General features: G+C 41.2%; 2 protein-coding genes across 2 annotated transcripts in view; one reads left to right on the top strand and one right to left on the bottom strand.

Moving 5' to 3' along the window:
• Positions 1 to 12,633, bottom strand: part of LOC120575688 (protein NipSnap homolog 2-like) — a 50,805-nt gene extending 38,172 nt beyond the window's left edge. The window contains exon 1 of the mRNA XM_039826514.1: positions 12,592 to 12,633. Coding sequence (XP_039682448.1) covers positions 12,592 to 12,628 — 37 coding nt within the window. The 5' untranslated portion in view covers positions 12,629 to 12,633. The remainder of the gene's footprint in view (positions 1 to 12,591) is intronic.
• Positions 8,768 to 19,412, top strand: LOC120575678 (fibroin heavy chain-like). The gene is made up of 17 exons (XM_039826497.1): positions 8,768 to 8,863; positions 12,580 to 12,765; positions 13,004 to 13,174; positions 13,277 to 13,297; positions 13,549 to 13,746; positions 15,510 to 15,620; positions 16,024 to 16,104; positions 16,183 to 16,965; positions 17,165 to 17,245; positions 17,373 to 17,420; positions 17,546 to 17,608; positions 17,701 to 17,748; positions 17,941 to 18,003; positions 18,117 to 18,161; positions 18,308 to 18,565; positions 18,772 to 18,807; positions 18,914 to 19,412. Exons 1-17 carry the CDS (start codon positions 8,788 to 8,790, stop codon positions 19,336 to 19,338), a joined length of 2,694 nt encoding a protein of 897 aa, XP_039682431.1. The 5' UTR covers positions 8,768 to 8,787; the 3' UTR covers positions 19,339 to 19,412.
• Positions 19,413 to 19,991: the final 579 nt, after the last annotated feature.

Genomic DNA, 19,991 nt, shown 5'->3' with positions numbered 1-19,991 from the left:
TTTGACATCTTTAAGTAGTTTGTCATGTCAGCAGTCCTGCATTACACATTCCAACACCGCCTCCTCACTCATACTGCAAACGGCTACTAATGAAGCAGTGGTGAATCAGCTCACTCACTCTGCACCAGTAGAGAGATCTGCATCAGTGCTGACAGGTGCAGAAAACCAAGTAATCATACAAAGACAGAATTATTGTATATTAGTAGTCTGGCTATCATCAGACCAAGCTCAATCTTTATGTCAATCTTTTATCTTTATGTTACGCTATGTTGAATGTAAACAAAAGCTGCTTGGTCGCTTCTCTATCGTCATCGTGTTAAACCCGCCAATAGCACACCAGGAGGATAAGCCAGTTTGTGATTGGTCCCCACAAAATTGTAATGGAAGCAGGATAGATAAACATACAGGTTTCCAGCCTGAGTTGCAGGGCGAAATCAAATCGCCGGCAGATCAGGCTGGGTTTACCCATTCTAGTATATTAGGGGAAACTAATGTACATTTAAATCCAGACTGAGTGCATATCAATCTGTGACAATGATCTGTGCAGCAGCTCGCTATACACCCATACATTTACAAAGTTGACTTTAATAGGCTTCAAATGCAGGCCAGTGTTTATTATGCATGCTACAGGACACACTATTCTAGCGTCTACCATTAGCAAAGGTTACAGGAGTATTCATTTTGCACTATAAACCAAACAAGACGGTATATAAATATATATAGTATAAATACAGTCACAAAGACTTCGTAAGAGATTATGAAGTGAAATTTTATGAAGTATGAGTGGCTGTTTAGCAAGATCTAAGGACAGATGGGATTGGATCACTTAGGGCAGATCCAGGGTCAGTTCTCTGTAATACAATATTGACATAGTTAATAAATGATGAGTAATCAGGCTGGTTCTAAATTAGCTCCAAACCATAAAACACTAGACGAAACAATGTCTTGTCAAAATTGTCGTATATTTAGGGCTTCTGAGAATTATTGATTGTACCTTACAATGGTCTAAATTATTGTACACAATAATTATGGTACACCTAGAAATATCTGACCCCCCAAAAAAGAAAGGGGGGGGAAACACAACACCAAATATACTTCCCCCCCTCCCCCCCCCCCCCACAACAACAAAAAAAAAAAAAAAATTTAAAATGGTTTTTTTTTTTTTTTGGGGAAAGGGGGGGTGGGGTTTGTTGTTAGATTTGCAGATATAATTCTTTGCAAATCAGTGATGATGAAGTCATTCCCCATCGTTTAGCATGATATTCCTCCAACCAACAAAGTCAAACTGGTGCACGTCTGAATGTGCATGTCTGTCTGTTTTTCTGTCTGTCTGAGTCACGCCTTTTCTGTCTCCTCTCTTTCTCCTTCTCTGCCTTTACAACTCTTTTCCTCTATATCGCTTGCTTTCGCTCCCTCCATCACCCAGAGGGGTAAATTACCAGTCTGTTAGGAGGGGGTGAGCAGTCCTCCAGTACACACATGCCCATATATAGGCAGCAGACGTTAGGTAAACGCTAGGTAGACGTTAGGTAAACTCAAAACAGGCACTACTCAGTCAGCTACTTTATTTTTAACACCGTTTCTCTGAGCTGGTAAAAATGAGGGCATGTGGCAGTACAGGTTGTGTGGATGTAAGTAGACAGCAGGTGGATGAGAGAGACCGTGTCGGTGTGTGTTTGTAGTGATGACTGTGAAAATTGTATGAATCACACTATTTACACACATTACCACACTAATGTCCATATTCAGAATAACGCCTTAACTTTTTTTAGAGAATTGGCAACAGAACCTGCATTTCTGTGCCCAATTTTTGTTGAGTGGTATTTTTTGCTGGCCAAATGCAAACAACATGATGTCATGTCTACATCCACTGTAACTAAAGTACAATAGAATTTGATAGGAAGAATAATAATAATAATCCATCTAAACATTCTTTCCAGACTTTGTACCAAAGTAAAACCAGAGAAAGCAGAAATCCTTTGTAGAAGAAGAAGGAATCAATTCTTCCACTTCAGATGTGTGTGCGTATTCTCACTTTTCTTAACTGGAGAAATGTTGCTGTCTTCTTCTTACCATGCCATCACTATTGCTGTGTCCTACATGTATAACTCAATGCATGAAGTCTAGGCAAAGAACGTTGTATGCCTAATGTTCATTCACTTTTCCTGTTTTTAAAAGCTATTCCAATTCAGAGTCCAGAATCAAAACAGGAGGTTATGTATTGGAAGCTGAAACATTTTTTTCCAACATTGTGCTGTATTATGTAAAAGGCTGCTAAGGCTTTTTTTGTCATTACTCTGTTTTTTTGTTGACATGTTTGACTGAGGATATGAACCGCCGTTTGTTAGAAAGTCAGAAAATATTTTCAAGACAGCAAATTTTCTAATCCTCGTATAATCGTAACTCAGGGTCGGGGAACGCACAAGCGTATCCCAGCATGTATTTGTAAGGATGTAGGATGATGCACATGAATAATGAACTCACATATACAGTTTCCTTTCACCAGACTTGTATGCCTCTAGTTTTCGGGCACATTAACGTCGGAACAACGTGCAAATATTTGTTAATGTTTCTCTCTATGTTTACATGTGCAGGTGTGAGTGTCATTATGTCAGCATGGAAGATATAACTGTAGTGGAAAGTTGTACTCAGAGTGAATAATCAGGTCTGATTTCCTCATTGTACAAACTAACTGCATGCAACCTGGTTTCTCTGACTACTTCCACTGTTAGAGTCACTGACTGAGAGTCAACTTGTACAGTCACTCTCAGCTATCAGATTTGAGATTTCACTTACCCTGCAAGGAGTCTAGACTTGACACCTGTATGACCACAGGACTAAAAAGTGTATATGGCTCTAAGCATACAGTATAGTTTTCATTCCCCCCTCATTCTTCTTACTCCAGTATTATTTCACTGCATAACTATGCGGTTCCATCAAAGCTGAACACAAAGCATAACAGGTCTGAAAACAGAGCAATAAAACTTCACTTTAAGACCAATTATGGGTGCTCAGGTAGCACTGCCTCTCTCCTTCTTTCTCTCCAACACACACACACACACACACACACACACACACACACACACACACACACACACACACACACACACACACACACACACACACACACACACACACACACACACACACACACACACACACACACACACACAGAAATACAAATATACAATACACTCTAATTGAGCCGTTTTGGACAGCAACCAAAGGTTTCTACATGATCACATCTCAGAAACATTTGCAGACTGGTGTAACTTACATCAGGTCTCCGATGCTGGTTCAGTTAGTCACTTGTGATAAACTATGTATCATTTCATGCCCATGGCTGAGGCAGCAGTCATTGGGCAAGCCAACGGCATTGCAAGTGGGCTTGATAATGAGATCACCTCTAGCCCAGAAGCTCTGTTTGGTTTACCCAGGTGGCCATGAGCCATGGGGACACAGGGCAACAGATGAACAGGATTTATATAAAGAATTTATACTCAATTGTAAAGCTACATTCCTCTGCCAAAGGATGAGCAAATCACTCTCTGTAACAGCTTCTCCCAACCTCAGTCTCTCAGTATTTAGGTGACAATAGCTCACTTACTTCATCTGTTTCCCATTATCTCCAGAGTAAGAATATTTTTTAATTCAATTCAATATTATTTATAGTATCAAATCATAACAAGAGTTATTTCGAGACACTTTACAGATAGAGTAGGTCTAGACCACACTCTATAATTTACAAAGCCCCAACAATTCTAATAATTCCCCCAAGAGCAAGCAGTGCGACAGTGGCGAGGAAAAACTTCCTTTTAGGAAGAAACCTCGGCAGACCCAGACTCTTGGTAGGCGGTGTGTGACGGTGCCGGTTGGGGATGTGATGAACAGTGGCAATAATAGTCACATTAAAGATAATGGAACAGTGATTTCAAATGGTAGTCGTAGTAGTTCATGTCATATCAGGGCGCTGCAGGGCGTTACAGGATGTAGCATGGCACAGCAGAGCATGGATGGACGTAGCAGGAAGTAGCAGGGTTCAGCAGGGTTCAGCAGCAACATGACATTGACATTGCAGGGTACCGCAGAGCTTAGCAGGGAGTGCAGCAGGACCACGGCGACAGCTGCAACCAAGATCTTGGTGCCAACGTACTCCAAGGAAATATGCTGGGTGGAAAAAACATAAGGACTCCGGGGAGTAAACTCCCCAGTGCTAGGTTAGTAACAAGCATTTCTGGAACGGGATGCACACAAATGGAAAGGGAGAGGAGAAAGCAGCTCAGTGTGTCAGAGGAAGGAAGGAAGTCCCCCGGCAGTCTAGAACTATAACAGCGTAACCAAGAGAGACAGGCAGTTTAAGCATCTTGCCAGAATCAGACATCAACCCTCAGGAGCTGGGACAGGACCAGCCAGCCCAAACATGGAGGAAAATCCCACCACCGGTCAAAAAACAAACACTTATTGTTTCCAGGTATGCTGATGGTGTGACTCTATGGCAGCGTGGACTCTGCTGGACAAAAGGTGGAGAGCAAAAAGCACAAGGCTTTGTGGATAAAAGTCCTTTTTTGTCCAGAGGTGACATCTCTGATAACATCTTTTAAGATGATGCAACTCTTTATCTTTATTATGTCATATTAACATAACCACCACCTGTGTGAGTCCTTAGGAAGATCCTGACACTGCAATGCTAAGAGGAAGGTAAATTACATTATTTTTGCTTTCCCTATTTACCTGCCCATTCTTTTTCTGCTCCTTATATTTCTTTCTTCCCTTTCCTGTCTCTCGTATACTTTCTTGTGCTTCTTCAGCGTTTTCTCTCAGGCAGGAAGATGCTACGATCTGACTTCAAGGTCACAGGAATTCACTTGTTTTAGATATTATTTCATTTGACCAGTCTATAAAGAGCAGACACACACGCACACACATTTCAGACAAAAGGCTACAACTATAATCTGTCTCCATACATCATCCATATTATAGTTGCATTCATTCTACATTCAATAATTACTACCATGCACAAAGACGAAGTTGGCTGTTCACATATGAAACATTAAAATTAGTTATTTGGAGAAGGTCTGGGAGATGAGAAAAGGATAAACTGTCGGTATGTATTGTAGTTCTTATCAGTGTACATTACATTTGAAATGTTACCACATAAATATGCTATATGAAACAATATATATGCTGCGGAAATGCGACGTTGTATGTCTGCAGGAAACTTTTTTATCTAAGCAGGATCTAGGGAAATTGAACTTTTTTAATGATAGTTTCCATGGAGCTGGGGAATCCACAGCGGACCTTACTATGGGTATAGTGAGAGGACGGATATCAGGGGGTGTAGCTATCTTATGGCACAAGAAGCTAGACTCAGTGATAAATGTCATCAGGACTGAAGTTGACTGGTGCATTGCTGTACAATTGAAATTTAAAAATAAAGATCTTATTATTCTCAATGTATATACACCTTATTGAGTGTTCACAGAATGAAGACATATATTTAAATAGGCTTGCCTATATAAGTTTCTTTATTCATGAGAATCATTACACAAGTGTTTGTGTTGTAGGGGATATGAATGCAGACCTTACAGACAGCCAGTCACTGTTTGCCAGACATATATTACAGTTTTGTGAGGAGAATAACCTTATATTGTCCAGCCAATTGCTTTTACCAGCAGATAGCTATTCTTATATAAGTGAAGCTTGGCACACAACATCATGGCTTGACCACTGTATTAGCACTGCTGATGCCCATGCAATCTTGCAATCTATAGAAATTCTATATGGGACATCCATGTCAGACCACGTGCCATTTGCTATGAAGCTTGATGTGGAAAGTCTCCCTGAGTTGACCCAGGGGGTGAATGATAGCTGCAAGACTAAATTGGATTGGACAAAACTCACAAATGATGATCTCTTGACATACTGTATGAAAACTGAGATTCTTCTTGGGAATATTTGTATACCCAAAAATGCTATTATGTGCTCGGATGTGAACTGTAATGATATCTCCCACCATGAAACCCTCTGTGCCATGTATGACAGTATTGTGGGTGCAATGTGTGAGGCTAGTAGATCATACCTTATTCTACCTGTAAAAACAAACAACATTAAGCCTGGCTGGAACAAACATGTTGAGGCTCATCATGCAGAAGCTAAGGTAGCATTTAAGGCATGGGTGCAGGCAGGCAGACCCAGAATTGGCCCTTCCCTTGAGTATAAAAAGCATACTAGTGCTAGACTCAAATATGCCATCCGCTACATTTGTAAACATGAACAGGCTATGAGAGCTAACTCTATGGCTGAGAAACATCTGGGTAAGGATGTTATTGGCTTCTGGAAGGAGGTGAGAGCTCTGAACAGGGTCAATACATTGCTTCCGTGTGCTATAGAGGGGGTGTCTGGAGCTGACAATATAGCTGAGCTGTGGAGGCAACACTATTCTGCCTTATTTAACTGTGTTAAAAGTGACTCTTACAAAGTGGCAAATATTGTCAACAGTAATCCAGAGATAATCACCTCCAGTGAAGTCTGCCAGGCCGTAGCACAGTTATCGGATAAGAAAGCGAGTGGGTCAGACCATATTACAGCAGAGCACCTTAAGTTTGCCAGCCCAAAGGTGTCAGTACTGCTTGCTATTTGCTTTTCTGGATTTATGACTCATGGCATGCTACCTAAATCTATGTTGTCAGTTACTCTTGTGCCTGTCATCAAGGACAAAGCTGGCAAGGTTGGGAGTTTGGATAATTATAGGCCGATAGCCCTAGCCAGTGTGATATCTAAAGTACTGGAAATAATTCTGCTTGATCGTCTATGTCCTTATATTGGTACCACTGACAATCAATTTGGCTTTAAAGCTAAGCTTGGTACTGATTTGTGTATTTATGCCTTGAAGGAGGCAACACAGGGGTACATCAGGCAGAATTCATCTATGCTAGTAGGGTTTATTGATGCTTCCAAGGCCTTTGATAGAGTCAATCATTATAAGCTATTTGAAAAACTGAGCCAAAGGGGTGTACCTGTCGGTATTATAAGAATTCTGGCTTACTGGTATGCCAACCAGAATATGCAGGTTAAATGGGGTAATACAGTCTCTGCCTCCTTTGGGGTAAGTAATGGGGTACGTCAGGGGGGGCTACTCTCACCAGCACTTTTTAACGTGTACATGGATGAGTTATCCAACCAATTGACAAGATGTAAAACAGGCTGTATGATTGGTAACACTTTGGTAAATCATCTCATGTATGCGGATGATTTGGCCATTTTCTCTCCCAGCAGTGCTGGTTTTCAGCTGCTACTGAATATCTGCTCTGAATATGGGGTGAAATATGATGTGTTGTATAATGGTAAAAAGAGTGCTGTCTTGATATGTAGGACAAAAATGGACAAAGACATTTGTTTTCCAGACTTTTATCTATCAGGACAAGTGATGAGTGTCTGTAATAAAATTAAATATCTGGGTCACTACATTACAGATCAGTTATCTGATGATGAGGATATACTCAGGCAGCGTCGCATATTATATGCCCAAGCTAACATGTTGGTAAGAAAATTCCACATGTGCACGGATGACGTCAAAATGAGTCTGTTTAAAGCTTATTGTACTCCTCTGTATACTGCTCCCTTATGGACTAAGTTCAAAAAGGCAAGCATGCAGAAGCTCAAGGTTGCTTATAATGACTGTATGAGGATACTGCTCAAAAACCCAGGTGCTCTAGTGCAAGTGAGCTGTTCTGTAATGCGGGGGTCAGCACCTTCCAGGCATTGTTGAGGAGTCTCATCTACAAATTTATTTGTCGCCTGAACGTCTCCCAAAATAGCATTGTTATGCTATTAGTAAATCCTAGGTTTAGTGCCATACGATACCAATCATCACTATGGAAACACTGGTATAAGTGTCTTTTATAGAAATGGAGTATTGTTGTTTCTTCTGGCTTTTATTTCTTTGTATATGTTTTTATTTGTTTTTAAGGTATGTTGTATGTCATGTCTGTGTCTTTTGAATGGACCTTGAGTCTGGAATAAAAACGTTATCTAACGTTATCAAATATACAGTAGAAGTACATAACATTTTGTAACCTTTTTCGCTCTGCTATTATTTTGTATACACATTAAGGGAAGATGCTTTGTAAAATAGTGGTAATAATGTTTGGCATCACACAGAAATTAATTTTATTTAAACTAAACCGTGCCTGGGAGCATTTATGTAAGCAGTGCACACATGTTTTAAAGCTACATTTCATAAATGGACACCAAAGATTCTTGATCTATGCCTTACAGTAATGAGTCAGTCAGTGTTTCTCCTTCACTTGACAAACATGACACTGTTATGAAATCCATAAGGAACTTCTGGTACAGTTTCTTTTTTAAGTGTCTGGAGGGAGTGAAGAGTAGGGAACCCCAATTTTTTACAATTCAGACTATTTTACTATTGTGTTTCTCTCTCTCTCTCTCTCTCTCTCTCTCTCTCTCTCTCTCTCTCTCTCTCAGACCCCCACCCACCCTTCATACTTTTTGGCAGTATAGAACACAACAAATGCAGCACAAACAGTCATTGGGGAGTTAGAACAAACCATTTGGTTTAATGAGGTGAGTGTTTTCTCTCCCTTTCCCCTTCTCTCCTTGTATATCTTTCTCTCTGTGACTCTTAGCCAATTACACAGTGTCCTAGCTTTTATCCTGTCCCCCTTTTTCTGCTCTTACTCATTTTCCCTCCTTCTTTGTTAAAGCCTTGTTGAGCCCTGATAAAAACCTGGACCTTGGGAGAGGAGAGGGACATTTGGGAGCGAGATGGCGAGAGGGATGGTGGCTACGTACCTACATGGCGTCTTTCTCCTGGCTCTGTGGAAGCCCTCACTGCAAGGAGGTGGGTTCCCTTTACTGCATCTGTGCGGCGCTCAGCAGTGCAGCACCTCTAAATCAGGTGTCATATAACTTTTGTGTAGCAGTGTTTGCAGAAGGGGGATGCATGAACTCAGATCCTGTTTTCTTTAATGGTAGTTGTGCATTTTCTATGAGATTTGTGGTTTAAGAGATTTTGTTATCTAGCATTCTAGTTGAAAGTGGCTGCTGCAGATTATTGATGACAGATTTTTTCCTAGAATGCACACTGCATAGATTTACAAACAGCTACAAAAGAGTTAATGTCTTCTTTCAGACTATTGGGAACAAAAACATCCAAAATACACATTTAGGTGTTTATTTTACTACACATTGTGTATTTGCACCTGCAAAGTTCTCCTAAATTCAGCAAAAGTTAGCATTAGATACTGCCTCATTTGCATATTTTAACATACAATTTCAGAAAACTTTTAATACAAAAATATGTCTTAATGTACAGTAAGTAATTAACTGGGGAAGTTTCATGTTGATATCTGTTAGTTATTGCTTTTACCCTATCACCTGTAATGTCTTGCAAAATGTGTGGGATTTTATATCTTTAAAGGGTTTTTCTCATACTCTGAGTCAGAAATCTCCACTTCAGTAGAACTTACATACACCACACTTTCCAGTGTCACTCCTGTCTATATTCTGAAGGTTTTTACAGAGGGGTTTGTTCAGATATCATTCATAGCCTAATTTATTTTATACCTAAAAATGTCGCGAAAATTGATTTTTTTATGGCTGTTGACACCATATTCTTATTTATGCAGTGACAAAAGGAGATATCCAAAATCACCTCTGTAAAACCCTTTGACTTTAATATGTCAACAAAATAAAAGAAGAATTTTGAACCTGGCTTTATCCAATGTTCTGCTCTGGAAATGTATGCAAATTAGCGCATATTTAACAAGATACTGCTTACATTTCCATATTTAAACATAAAATTACAGAAAACTTGTAATACAAAAGATATTTGTCTTAATGTAAGTAATCAACTGCGTACGTTTCATGGTAATATCTATTAGTTAATTTTATTTTTCCTATTGACCTGCAGTGTCTCCCCTTTAACCTATTTCAGTGTGGTCTGAAGATAAGTGACAATATGTTTTGCTGTTTAATAAGTGTTTATCACTGACATCATCATTATCACTCCTGCAGTCAGTTTACATCTTGTCCTGTGTGAATGGATCTGTAATCTCTGAACCAAAGTTTAAACTCATCTCCAGTCTTGCTGTCAGATTAAGAATTTGATTGTGAAGAATACTTGACTGAGCTTGTGTTGGACATACGTTATCTTTGTGTAGATCTGTATCAAAAAGTTTTCAAGAATACTGCCAACTCCTCTCAGAGTGGAGTGCTTTTATCTTAGTAATAAATAAATCTTTTTTGCTTCGTTGAATGACTTTAAAACCTTGTTGCCGTAACTTTCCACACACAAAAAGATGTACAGATAGCTACATAGTTTTAGTCTTTTGTCTGGATGAACTTTGAAAGCACTATAGTTTTTAAACCTCTTAAATAAGAATGACAATCTTGGACAAACCACAGTATAATAACATTGCTTGTTTTGACTTCACAAAGCTCAGATATATTTATCATCTCAGCTCTCCCTCCTCTTTAAGTGTGAGGTCAGGATAACAAGGTTATAGTTAAATATTTTAATAAGGTGCTACACCTTTACTACGTTTTATGAGGGGCTGCACCTGCATTTAATGGACCTTATTAAAAGCTTACACGATAACTGTGTGCTCCAGACCTCATCCTGTCTCACTGTCTTGCCTGTTTAAGCTTTGAGTTGGCTGATGCAAGGGGGGGGGGATGAGTATTTGTACTTAAGTTTCTATTTTTTTTGAACAGTCAGCTTGAATCATAAGTAAACTGAAAACTTCTCAGCACAGAATATTGATGAACTGAATTGGTCAAACTGTTGGAAACAACAGACTGTGTGTTATAGATAATTAAGATTTATTTTAGATGTAAAGTGACTTTCTTAGACAGGAGGAAGTATAGAGTGGGATAACATTTCTTTAGTTTTCATAACATATTCACTTGCTCATTTTAAATTTATTTTGAAATCAACAAAGTGCACCTGTAGGTCAAAATCTACAGCCACGCTAACGGCTCTGTGAGGTTGTAATGCTTAATGTAAAGAAAACCAAACTGTTTGACAGATAAACCAAATCATTGGACAAATTTAGATTTTGACCTGATGGTGGCGCTAGATAAAAAAGTCAGGGGAACATTAAAGTTAACTAAAATAATAAATGCACCACATTCCATGGTAATTCATGCCACAATCCCCCCCTGGGAATCATGAATGTACCAAAATTAGTGCCGATCCATCTAGTAGATGTTGAGATATTTCACTAGATAGATGAAGTTTTGACCTGCTGATGGCGCTAAGAGAAAAATCAGGGATTCACCAAAATCAGTACAGTCCTCTTGGGATCACTTATTATTTCCTGGCAAATCATCCAATAGAGTTGAGATGTTTTAGTCCAATAGACAGACTGACATTGTCATCCCTGGAGCCACAGCGCCAGAGCAGCTAAAATCAATAATAGTTACAGTATGATATCATGGACAGAGTGATAAAATTATACATTACTAATTCAATTGTGAGATATTAATGTCACCATAGACAAACAGTGGACCCTGGACAATCACTACACTACTAAAAAAAAAATTATAATAATAATTTATAAAAATAAAGATATTTTGATGATAGATGATATTTAAATCATGTATTGCATTTTATTTGAATTGACTGCCTAGCCCAACTGCTGTTTTCTTTTAATGACACATTGCTGGTAAATAAGTGTATAGTTTTACCTGTCCAATGTTTCATTTTAATAAAGATTCCTCCCAAAACAACAAAAGCTTTTGGGTGAGGAGGTTTCTGTTCTGCTAAATGAGCACTTAAGTTATTTACTCTGTGTTGTTAATGTGCTGTACATGGCATTACTGTGAGATCAGTAACTCACATTCTTTAGGATTCCCTACAGACCTCTTCTTTTCACATCTGGACTGTGGGATCTTAAAAAACCTTTCCTTTTATAGTTGTTTGCTCTCTGGGTTTCTATTTTTGGCTATCGTGATTTGTGGAACGAAACATAGGTGCAGAAAAGTGTGAGAATTATGACCAAAGATGCATGCCTTTTGGATGAAGGGGGTGTTTGTTATCAGCTAAAAAGAAATTCTAAGCACAGGGTTGATCATCACTAACACACCCACACATACTTTTTCTCTGTGTTTATGTGGCATCTGATCTTTGTTGATCTTGATCTTTTGATCTTTGATTTGTTAAATGTAATCCTTGTTGACTAAATGGGTTTTATTAAGTACTGCCAAAGATATCTTAAGGGGTTACGGGTGGGCTAAAACGAGGGCTTTGTTCTTTACTCAGTAGCTGTATTCCTGTATGTTGTATGTGCCCCGAAGAAATTTAATAAAGATATGTTTAAAAAAAAAAAAAAAAAGTACTGCCAAAGAGGAGTAAATTATGCCTCATTAGACCTGAATGATGACTCATAAATTCCATAATTCTGTCATCTGTTATCTAAACAATGACAACATGGTTTATCATTAAACTATTGAGTGTGTACAGCTAATCCTGAACAGAAAACATAGTTATAACTTAAATCCATTATAAAATCATACTGTCATCTGCTGTGACTCTGAACTGGTTCTGTGTATCAGGTGTATATATACCTGCTGGTGGAGCAGCAGGAGGCGCTGGAGCCGGCATAGGAGCTGGTGCAGGACCTGGAACTGGATTTGGACCAGGTGGGACTGGAACTGGATTTGGACCTGGAGGAGCTGGGACTGGATTTCAGCCTGGTGGAGGTGCTGGTCTAGGAGGCTTTGGACCAGGAACAGGTGGAGGTGGATGCCATTTGTGTTTTCTGTTAAATTGTTAGAAACACTGATTACGACTTCAGTGTGAAGTTAGGAAAGTGAGGACTGACATGTTTAACTGTTCAAGAGAACACTGATTTATATCACCACAGGCATCAGCTTTCAGATGCAGTTGTAGTCATGAAAAATAATATTTGGTTTGTCTTCATCTACAAGTGTTTTGTGTGTTTTCAACTCACAATGTTCCAATTACTGTATTCCTCAGGAGGCTATGGTGGTCATGGACCAGGAGGAGTTGGACCAGGAGGAGTTGGACCGGGAGGAGTTGGAACAGGAGGAGTTGGACCAGGAGGAGTTGGACCAGGAGGTTTCAGGCCCAGCACCTTCAGCCCAGGCAGTGGTGGACTGGGAGTCATACCTGGAGGTCTTGGGGCCGGTAAGACAAATATGACTGGTTGACATCTTGATTATCTGTAGAGCAAAGTCTAGCAAGATTTCTATCGTGCCACTATTGATTTAATTGTTATTCTTCTTACAGGTGGAAAGCCTCCAAAAACAGGTAAGACTTTGAGGGCCGTCTATTGTTGGAGCACTGATTTAAGATTGTGTTTTGTAGGATCCCCAAGAAAAAAATTCTAGTATTTAATTAGGACAAGAGGCTTTTCAAAGACAGTAAAGCTCAAATGTCATGAACTATATGCAAAGGAAATGTCCAATCATTTATATGAGGTGTATAGGAACAAACCTACAGACCTATCTAACCTCTGCAAAAGTATATCTGATTTTTCTTGGCATCTTATTTGTCTCTAGGAGGTGGCTACGGAGGTCGTGGAGGAGTGTCTGGAGGGTTTGGAGCAGGACAGGGAGCTGGCGGTGTAGGAGGAGGACTGGGACAGGGCGGAGTCGGGCCAGGTGGTTTTGGACCAGGTGGTGTCGGTCCTGGAGGCTATGGGACTGGGCCTGGAGGAGTTGGTCCTGGTGGTGTTGGACAGGGTGGCCAAGGCACAGGCATGGAGTTTTGTCTTTTGACTCCTAAATATATTTTAATGATAGATGTTAGATCTTACATTACTTTAAGGATTGAGTAGTAAGGTTTTGGCTTTGTTGTGCACAGGAGCTGGTGGAAATACAAAATAAAACACCCCCTCATTAAGCACACTAACAGTTATTGAGGACATCATTTACAATGGGATAGCTATGTAAAAGTGTCAAAGTGGGATAATAAATAACTGCTAGTATTGCTGCACACTTGTACCAGTTAAGATAGAGTGTGCATAGCCAGTATGATCATTGCGCTGTGGAGATAGGTCTGGCAATAAAAGACTAGTCTGATCACTAAGAGCGAGGAGAGAAATGACAAATCCCACCAGATAAATGCTGGTAAGAAGAGTCATGAGCTCAACAACCTTTGAAGATACTGCATTTATAAAATCTTGTTTAAAAAACTAGTAAGCTTATAACCAACAAACTAGATTGCCTGCTACTATGTGTTTACTTGCATTGTGTAACATTCACAATAAGAGGAAGTTGTCTGCTCTGCACACATGGATCAGTGGTCTGCCCCTGTACTGTAAATATTGTTCAATTCAATGCAGCAGGATACGGATTGCATACATGTACCATTATTTCCTCATTACCTCAAGGTTATAAGCCATTGTTGAGGGGCCACCTACCCTCACACACACATATACACACACACACACACACAAACACACACACGCAGTGATAAAGGCTAATGCATTAGGAATGGCAGGTCCTTGATAAAGGGTGGAAGTCATCACGTCAGTCAGAAAGACTGATTTTCTTTGGAATTTCAGGCCTCTCTGTTTTTCATGTGTAGGATGAGGAATGTTGGTGATAATATCCAAATGATCCTTAGAGGTTAAGCCTTGGTTTTGTGGAACCTTTTGAATTCCACCCATTATGCCGGTGGGTAGAAAATGGGTCAGTGTAAGCACAGGAAACTTATATGTCAAATTTTCCAGTTTACCAAAAGTCTGGCTGTCTCAGCAGAACACATTTTTTTCAGCTATGCTAAACAATAATGCCCCTAAAGTGTGTTTGTGTTGCCCTGCTCCCCCCTAAAGAATAAGACGCAAACATTGTAGTTCACCTGAACAAGCAATGGGAGGGATGCATTTTTAAACACTGTGTTGTAATTTCAAGCAACAATCCACAAAACCAATTAAAGCCCAAACTGTGCAAACTGTTACATGAACACAGTCACCTAGAGCTGCTTATAATTAAGACGACACTTCAGGAAAACAAAAAGAAACAAATGGATTGATTCAGCCAAATGCCACCAAGTAAGACTAACCTAGTTTAATATATTGTATTTCAATATGAAGCATCATGTGTACAAGCTCTCTTTTAACAGGGAGTGAGATAATTTAATTTATAATTTGATGTGGCAACTGTTTAAGAAAGTAAGAGTCATCATGGTCTCCCAGTGGTCATCTCCCCACACAGGCTTCTGTTCCCTCTCTGCAGCCTGGTAACTTTTACTGACCCATATACAGCCAAACACTAGATTTGACTTTAGCTATAAAGTCAAATATGCACACTTCAAACTCATGTTAAAAACCTTTCCAGAGAACAAGTTAATCCTTGTCACGTTTCTCTCAGGCAGCCATCATACATGTATAACATTACTAAAGGGTGGAGTCGCACAGGGACACACTGAATTCATTAATGTATGATGTAGTGTATTGTAGTCACTAGAGCAAGTATAGGAAGTACTAAGTACTGTTTCTCTTTTATCTGCTAATTAGGCCTTGGGGCAGGAGGTTTGGGTGGAGGAGTGCATGGAGCAGGAGGCCTTGGAACCATCAGAGGTCAGGGAGATGGAGGGCTGGGAGCTGGAACAGGCTACGTACCTGGAGGTCAGTGGTTTCCATTTGTCTACATCTGTATCTTTACATGACACCCAATAATAGGTTTAAATTAATTAGTCTGTTTCTATTTCTTCTTATTAACAAGTGCACGGATAAATAAATGCATTAATAAAGTGAGTTCATCGCCAGGTGTTTTTGCAATCATACAACCATGAGAATTATTGAACAACATGAATAAACAGAGCTTGCTTATACTCGTGTATCTTCTACACAACCTGCTGGCAAAAGAATCACAAATAAACAAATGTCACAGAGCTGCTCTGTTGAAGCACCCAGTAATATGACTGAAAAATTATTCTCTCCTCCTTAACTGGTCACACACCTTACATTTTTATATATTGCTTAACTTGAAGAATATTTTTGCATTAAACAAACCACTGTCCTGACCCAGGTGGCTATGGAGGCGGTTATGGTCCAGGTGCTGGTCAATACCCAGGAACTGGTGGAACTGGTCCCAAACCTCCTAAAACTGGTATTTGCAGCTTACTAATAAACATTACGCAGTTTTAATCACTGAAATATGACAGAATTTTGTTTGTTTTTACCTTAGGAACAGGTTATGGGCCTGGTGGTGTGGGATTTGGACCTGGTGGTGCAGGAATAGGGCCTGGTGGTGCAGGATTTGGGCCTGGTGGAGTAGGATCTGGGCCTGGTGGAGTAGGATTTGGACCTGGTGGAGCAGGAATAGGGCCTGGTGGTGCAGGATTTGGGCCTGGTGGAGCAGGAGTAGGGCCTGGTGGTGCGGGATTTGGGCCTGGTGGAGCAGGAGTAGGGCCTGGTGGTGTGGGATTTGGGCCTGGTGGTGCGGGAGTAGGGCCTGGTGGTGCGGGATTTGGGCCTGGTGGTGCGGGAGTAGGGCCTGGTGGTGTGGGATTTGGGCCTGGTGGTGCGGGAGTAGGGCCTGGTGGTGCGGGATTTGGGCCTGGTGGTGCGGGAGTAGGGCCGGGTGGTGCGGGATTTGGGCCTGGTGGTGCGGGAGTAGGGCCGGGTGGTGCGGGATTTGGGCCTGGTGGTGCGGGAGTAGGGCCTGGTGGTGCGGGATTTGGGCCTGGTGGTGCGGGAGTAGGGCCGGGTGGTGCGGGATTTGGGCCTGGTGGTGCGGGATTTGGGCATGGTGGTGCAGGGGTTGGGCCTGGTGGAGCAGGATCTGGGCTTGGTGGTGTGGGATTTGGGGCTGGTGGAGCAGGAGTAGGGCCTGGTGGTGTGGGATTTGGGCCTGGTGGTGCGGGAGTAGGGCCGGGTGGTGCGGGATTTGGGCCTGGATTTGTACCTGGTGGTGCAGGAGTTGGACCCGGAGGAGTCGGTCCTGGTGGAGCTGCTGTGCCAGGAGGAGGTATTTAATATAAATTACATTTTGCTATACTGTATACAGCAGTGTCCTGTAAATTGTTTACTGTTAACTTTTAAGTTACATTTTTTCAAAAAGATAATTTTAATTATTACTAGGTGAATAAAATGTGCTGTTTTGCTATTTCAGTCTAAAAGTTATATTTTGCCAACTAAAGGGACTTTTTACTTCATTGCTGTTTCAGTTCCAATGCTGCCACAGACTGGCACGACTGGGGGAGGACCTGGAGGAAAGAGCGGTGGTAAAGCATCAAAACAAGTTCCAGGTAAAAAAGAAGACACTCCCTTTGTTACTCAAGGATGTGCTACATCAGTTCAGTTAATAGTTTATGATCAACCAGAAACACTGATTTCTTTGGGCAACATTCTACATTTACATATGCTGTGACACAGGCGTTGGGGTGCCTGGACTCTATCAAGGTGGATACGTACCAGGCCAAGGTATGTCGCAACACAAGAAACATATAACACATATTAAAAAATACAATAATAATTTATATCATTCAGTGTTTTTGCAGAAGAAGTTGTAACAGTTGTGTGATTTTCTTCTCATCGTCCCTGGCTAGGTTTTGGAGGCCGTGGTGTTCTCCCTGGAGTGGCCACAGGATCTGGACTTGGGCCACAGACTGGTGTGTTAATGCACTCTATGTCAATGAATCTTGGTGCAACACATCTTGGCACACATGCCTGCAAACAAAAACTATTGCCTTATTCCTCGCAGGGGCCGGGGTGCTCGGCCAGGGGGGTGCTGGAACAGGAGGAGCCGGCAGTAAGTGTAATAAAGTCCGAAACTGACAAACTGCATCATATTACAAGCAGATTTTACAAGCAGATTTTCTATGGATTACTTGAACTTTTTAACTTTTTTTTAAAAGATGAATTAACAATAATAAATATTATCCTAGGTTGTAATTGAGTATTTCACAGGATGAGCATCTCTGTAGTGTATTTCTCACCTTAGATGGTCGTGGACAGCAGTTGCCTGGGGTTTTTCGTGGTTACCCTCTTGTATCACCAAAATCAGGTACATAGGAACCAACAATGCAGTAAACTTTGCAGCTGCATGTAGAGTTACACAATGTCAATGATACATTTTAAAGCAGAAACACAGAAAATAATTTATTCTTTCAATAACAGGAGCAGGCAAATCAAAGAATCCAGCCAAAGCTGCAGCTAAATACGGTAAAGACACATAAGCTGAAGTGTCAACCTTGTGTTGTGATGGTTACACAATTATTTAATGTGTTGAAAAAAATAAGCATTATGTAATTTTTAAATACTCTGTATTGACATTTTTTGTAAGCTCACTTGTTTGTTTTCTCAATCAGGTGGAGCTGCAGCCGGGGGAGGTGCACTTGGTCAAGTAGGAGGAGGAGCAGGAGTCACACCCGGATTAGGAGGTGGAGTTGGAACAGGAGGTGGACCTGGCGCTGTACCTGGATTTGGAGGTGGAGTTGGAACAGGAGGTGGACCTGGTGCTGTACCTGGATTTGGAGTTGGAACAGGAAGTGGACCTGGAGCTGTACCTGGATTTGGAGGTGTAACAGGCAGCGGGCCTGGAGTAGCCAGCAGCATACCTGGTTTAGGTAAATCTTGAGATGTGCACCTTTTTCAGGTATTTTAAGGGAGACCAAGGTGCAGGACGTATCAATCAAATAATTTTTCATATAATGTAATTTACCATTCCTGAAATGTTTTGAACAAATATGTCAACAATGAATAACCTTTTACATTTGCACAGGTCATTTAGTGTTTTAGTAACACTTTACTTAGACATTTCTTTGTGCCATAGGTTATGGTGCTGGCTCAGCCAAAGCACGCAAATATGGTGAGCCATTTCTGCAAAATAGCAAAATAACATGATAATTATGTAGCGTGTGTATTTAACAACCTCTATAGCTGAGACACACTCAAAATGTCTTTAACCTCTCCAGGTCTACTGGGCGGTGCAGGCACTGGTGCAGCTGGAGGCCTTGGACGAGGAGGACCAGTAGCTGGAGTTGGTCTTGGCACAGGAGGGGGGCCAGGTGGGCCAGGTGTTGGCTATGGTTTTGGTCCAGGCGGTGTGGGCACTGGTGCAGCAGGAGTTGGACTCGGCACGGGAGTGGGACCTGGCTCTGGGGTTGGTTTTGGTCCAGGTGGTGCCAGCACCGGGTCAGGTGGTCTTGGTTTTGGCCCTGGTGGTGCTGGCACTGGCCCTGGAGGAGCTGGTTATGGGTCAGGTAGAACTGGGTACGGTCCAGGTCCAACTGGAACTGGATTAGGAGGAGCCGGAACCGGACCCGGGGGTAATTATGAATCAGTAGATTTGGTGTTTTTGGAAAACGTAGCCTATAATTATGCAATAGTTATAGCTTAACACTATAAGCAGTAATCCCTTAAGATACAGTATGCAGTAATTCGACAGAATGTATTGCAAAGACAAATAGATAATTGAAGTTGCAAGCATCAATGAACGGGGCCTCACCCCTCCCAGCACGTCGGGGGTTCAGGCGGATAGCCGGTTGCCTGTAACACTTCCTCTGTCCACTACGTGGCGCTAGTGAACACACTAATTATACGTTGTTGCTATATATCATGTGTAGACCACATCATTAAAATTTCATTCATGTAAATCGGATGATGTTTGTCACATAAGGCTGACTTCCTGTTGCCAGCAGGTGGCGCAATGATCATAACTCAATATGGGCATGTGATGTCTCCAGATCTGGACTTTCAATAGACCTATCAAATTTCGTGAAGAACAAAGAACTTTATCCAAACCATGGCATGCGTTAGGGGGTGCTATGGAGCCTGCTGGCCACACCCAAGCTCAATCACTACAGAACTTTGAAATTTTTGCCAGGTCTGGATCCCACGTAACTTCTAAGCAAGTCCCGCCCAACGAAGTAGCCAGATTGGTTGGGGTTAGGCATTGACCTTGAGTGGTTAAGGTTATGATAACCAATTGGTCAGGGGATAGGACCTAAACAAATCGGGTTATGTTACCTTGCGTAAGCATGGACGCCTGGC

This window comes from Perca fluviatilis, chromosome 16, assembly GCF_010015445.1.
Source record: "Perca fluviatilis chromosome 16, GENO_Pfluv_1.0, whole genome shotgun sequence".
In the NCBI taxonomy this organism is placed as follows: Eukaryota; Metazoa; Chordata; class Actinopteri; order Perciformes; family Percidae; genus Perca; species Perca fluviatilis.
The sequence above is the reverse complement of the archived record's forward strand: the minus strand, read 5'-3'. Positions and strand labels throughout refer to the sequence as shown.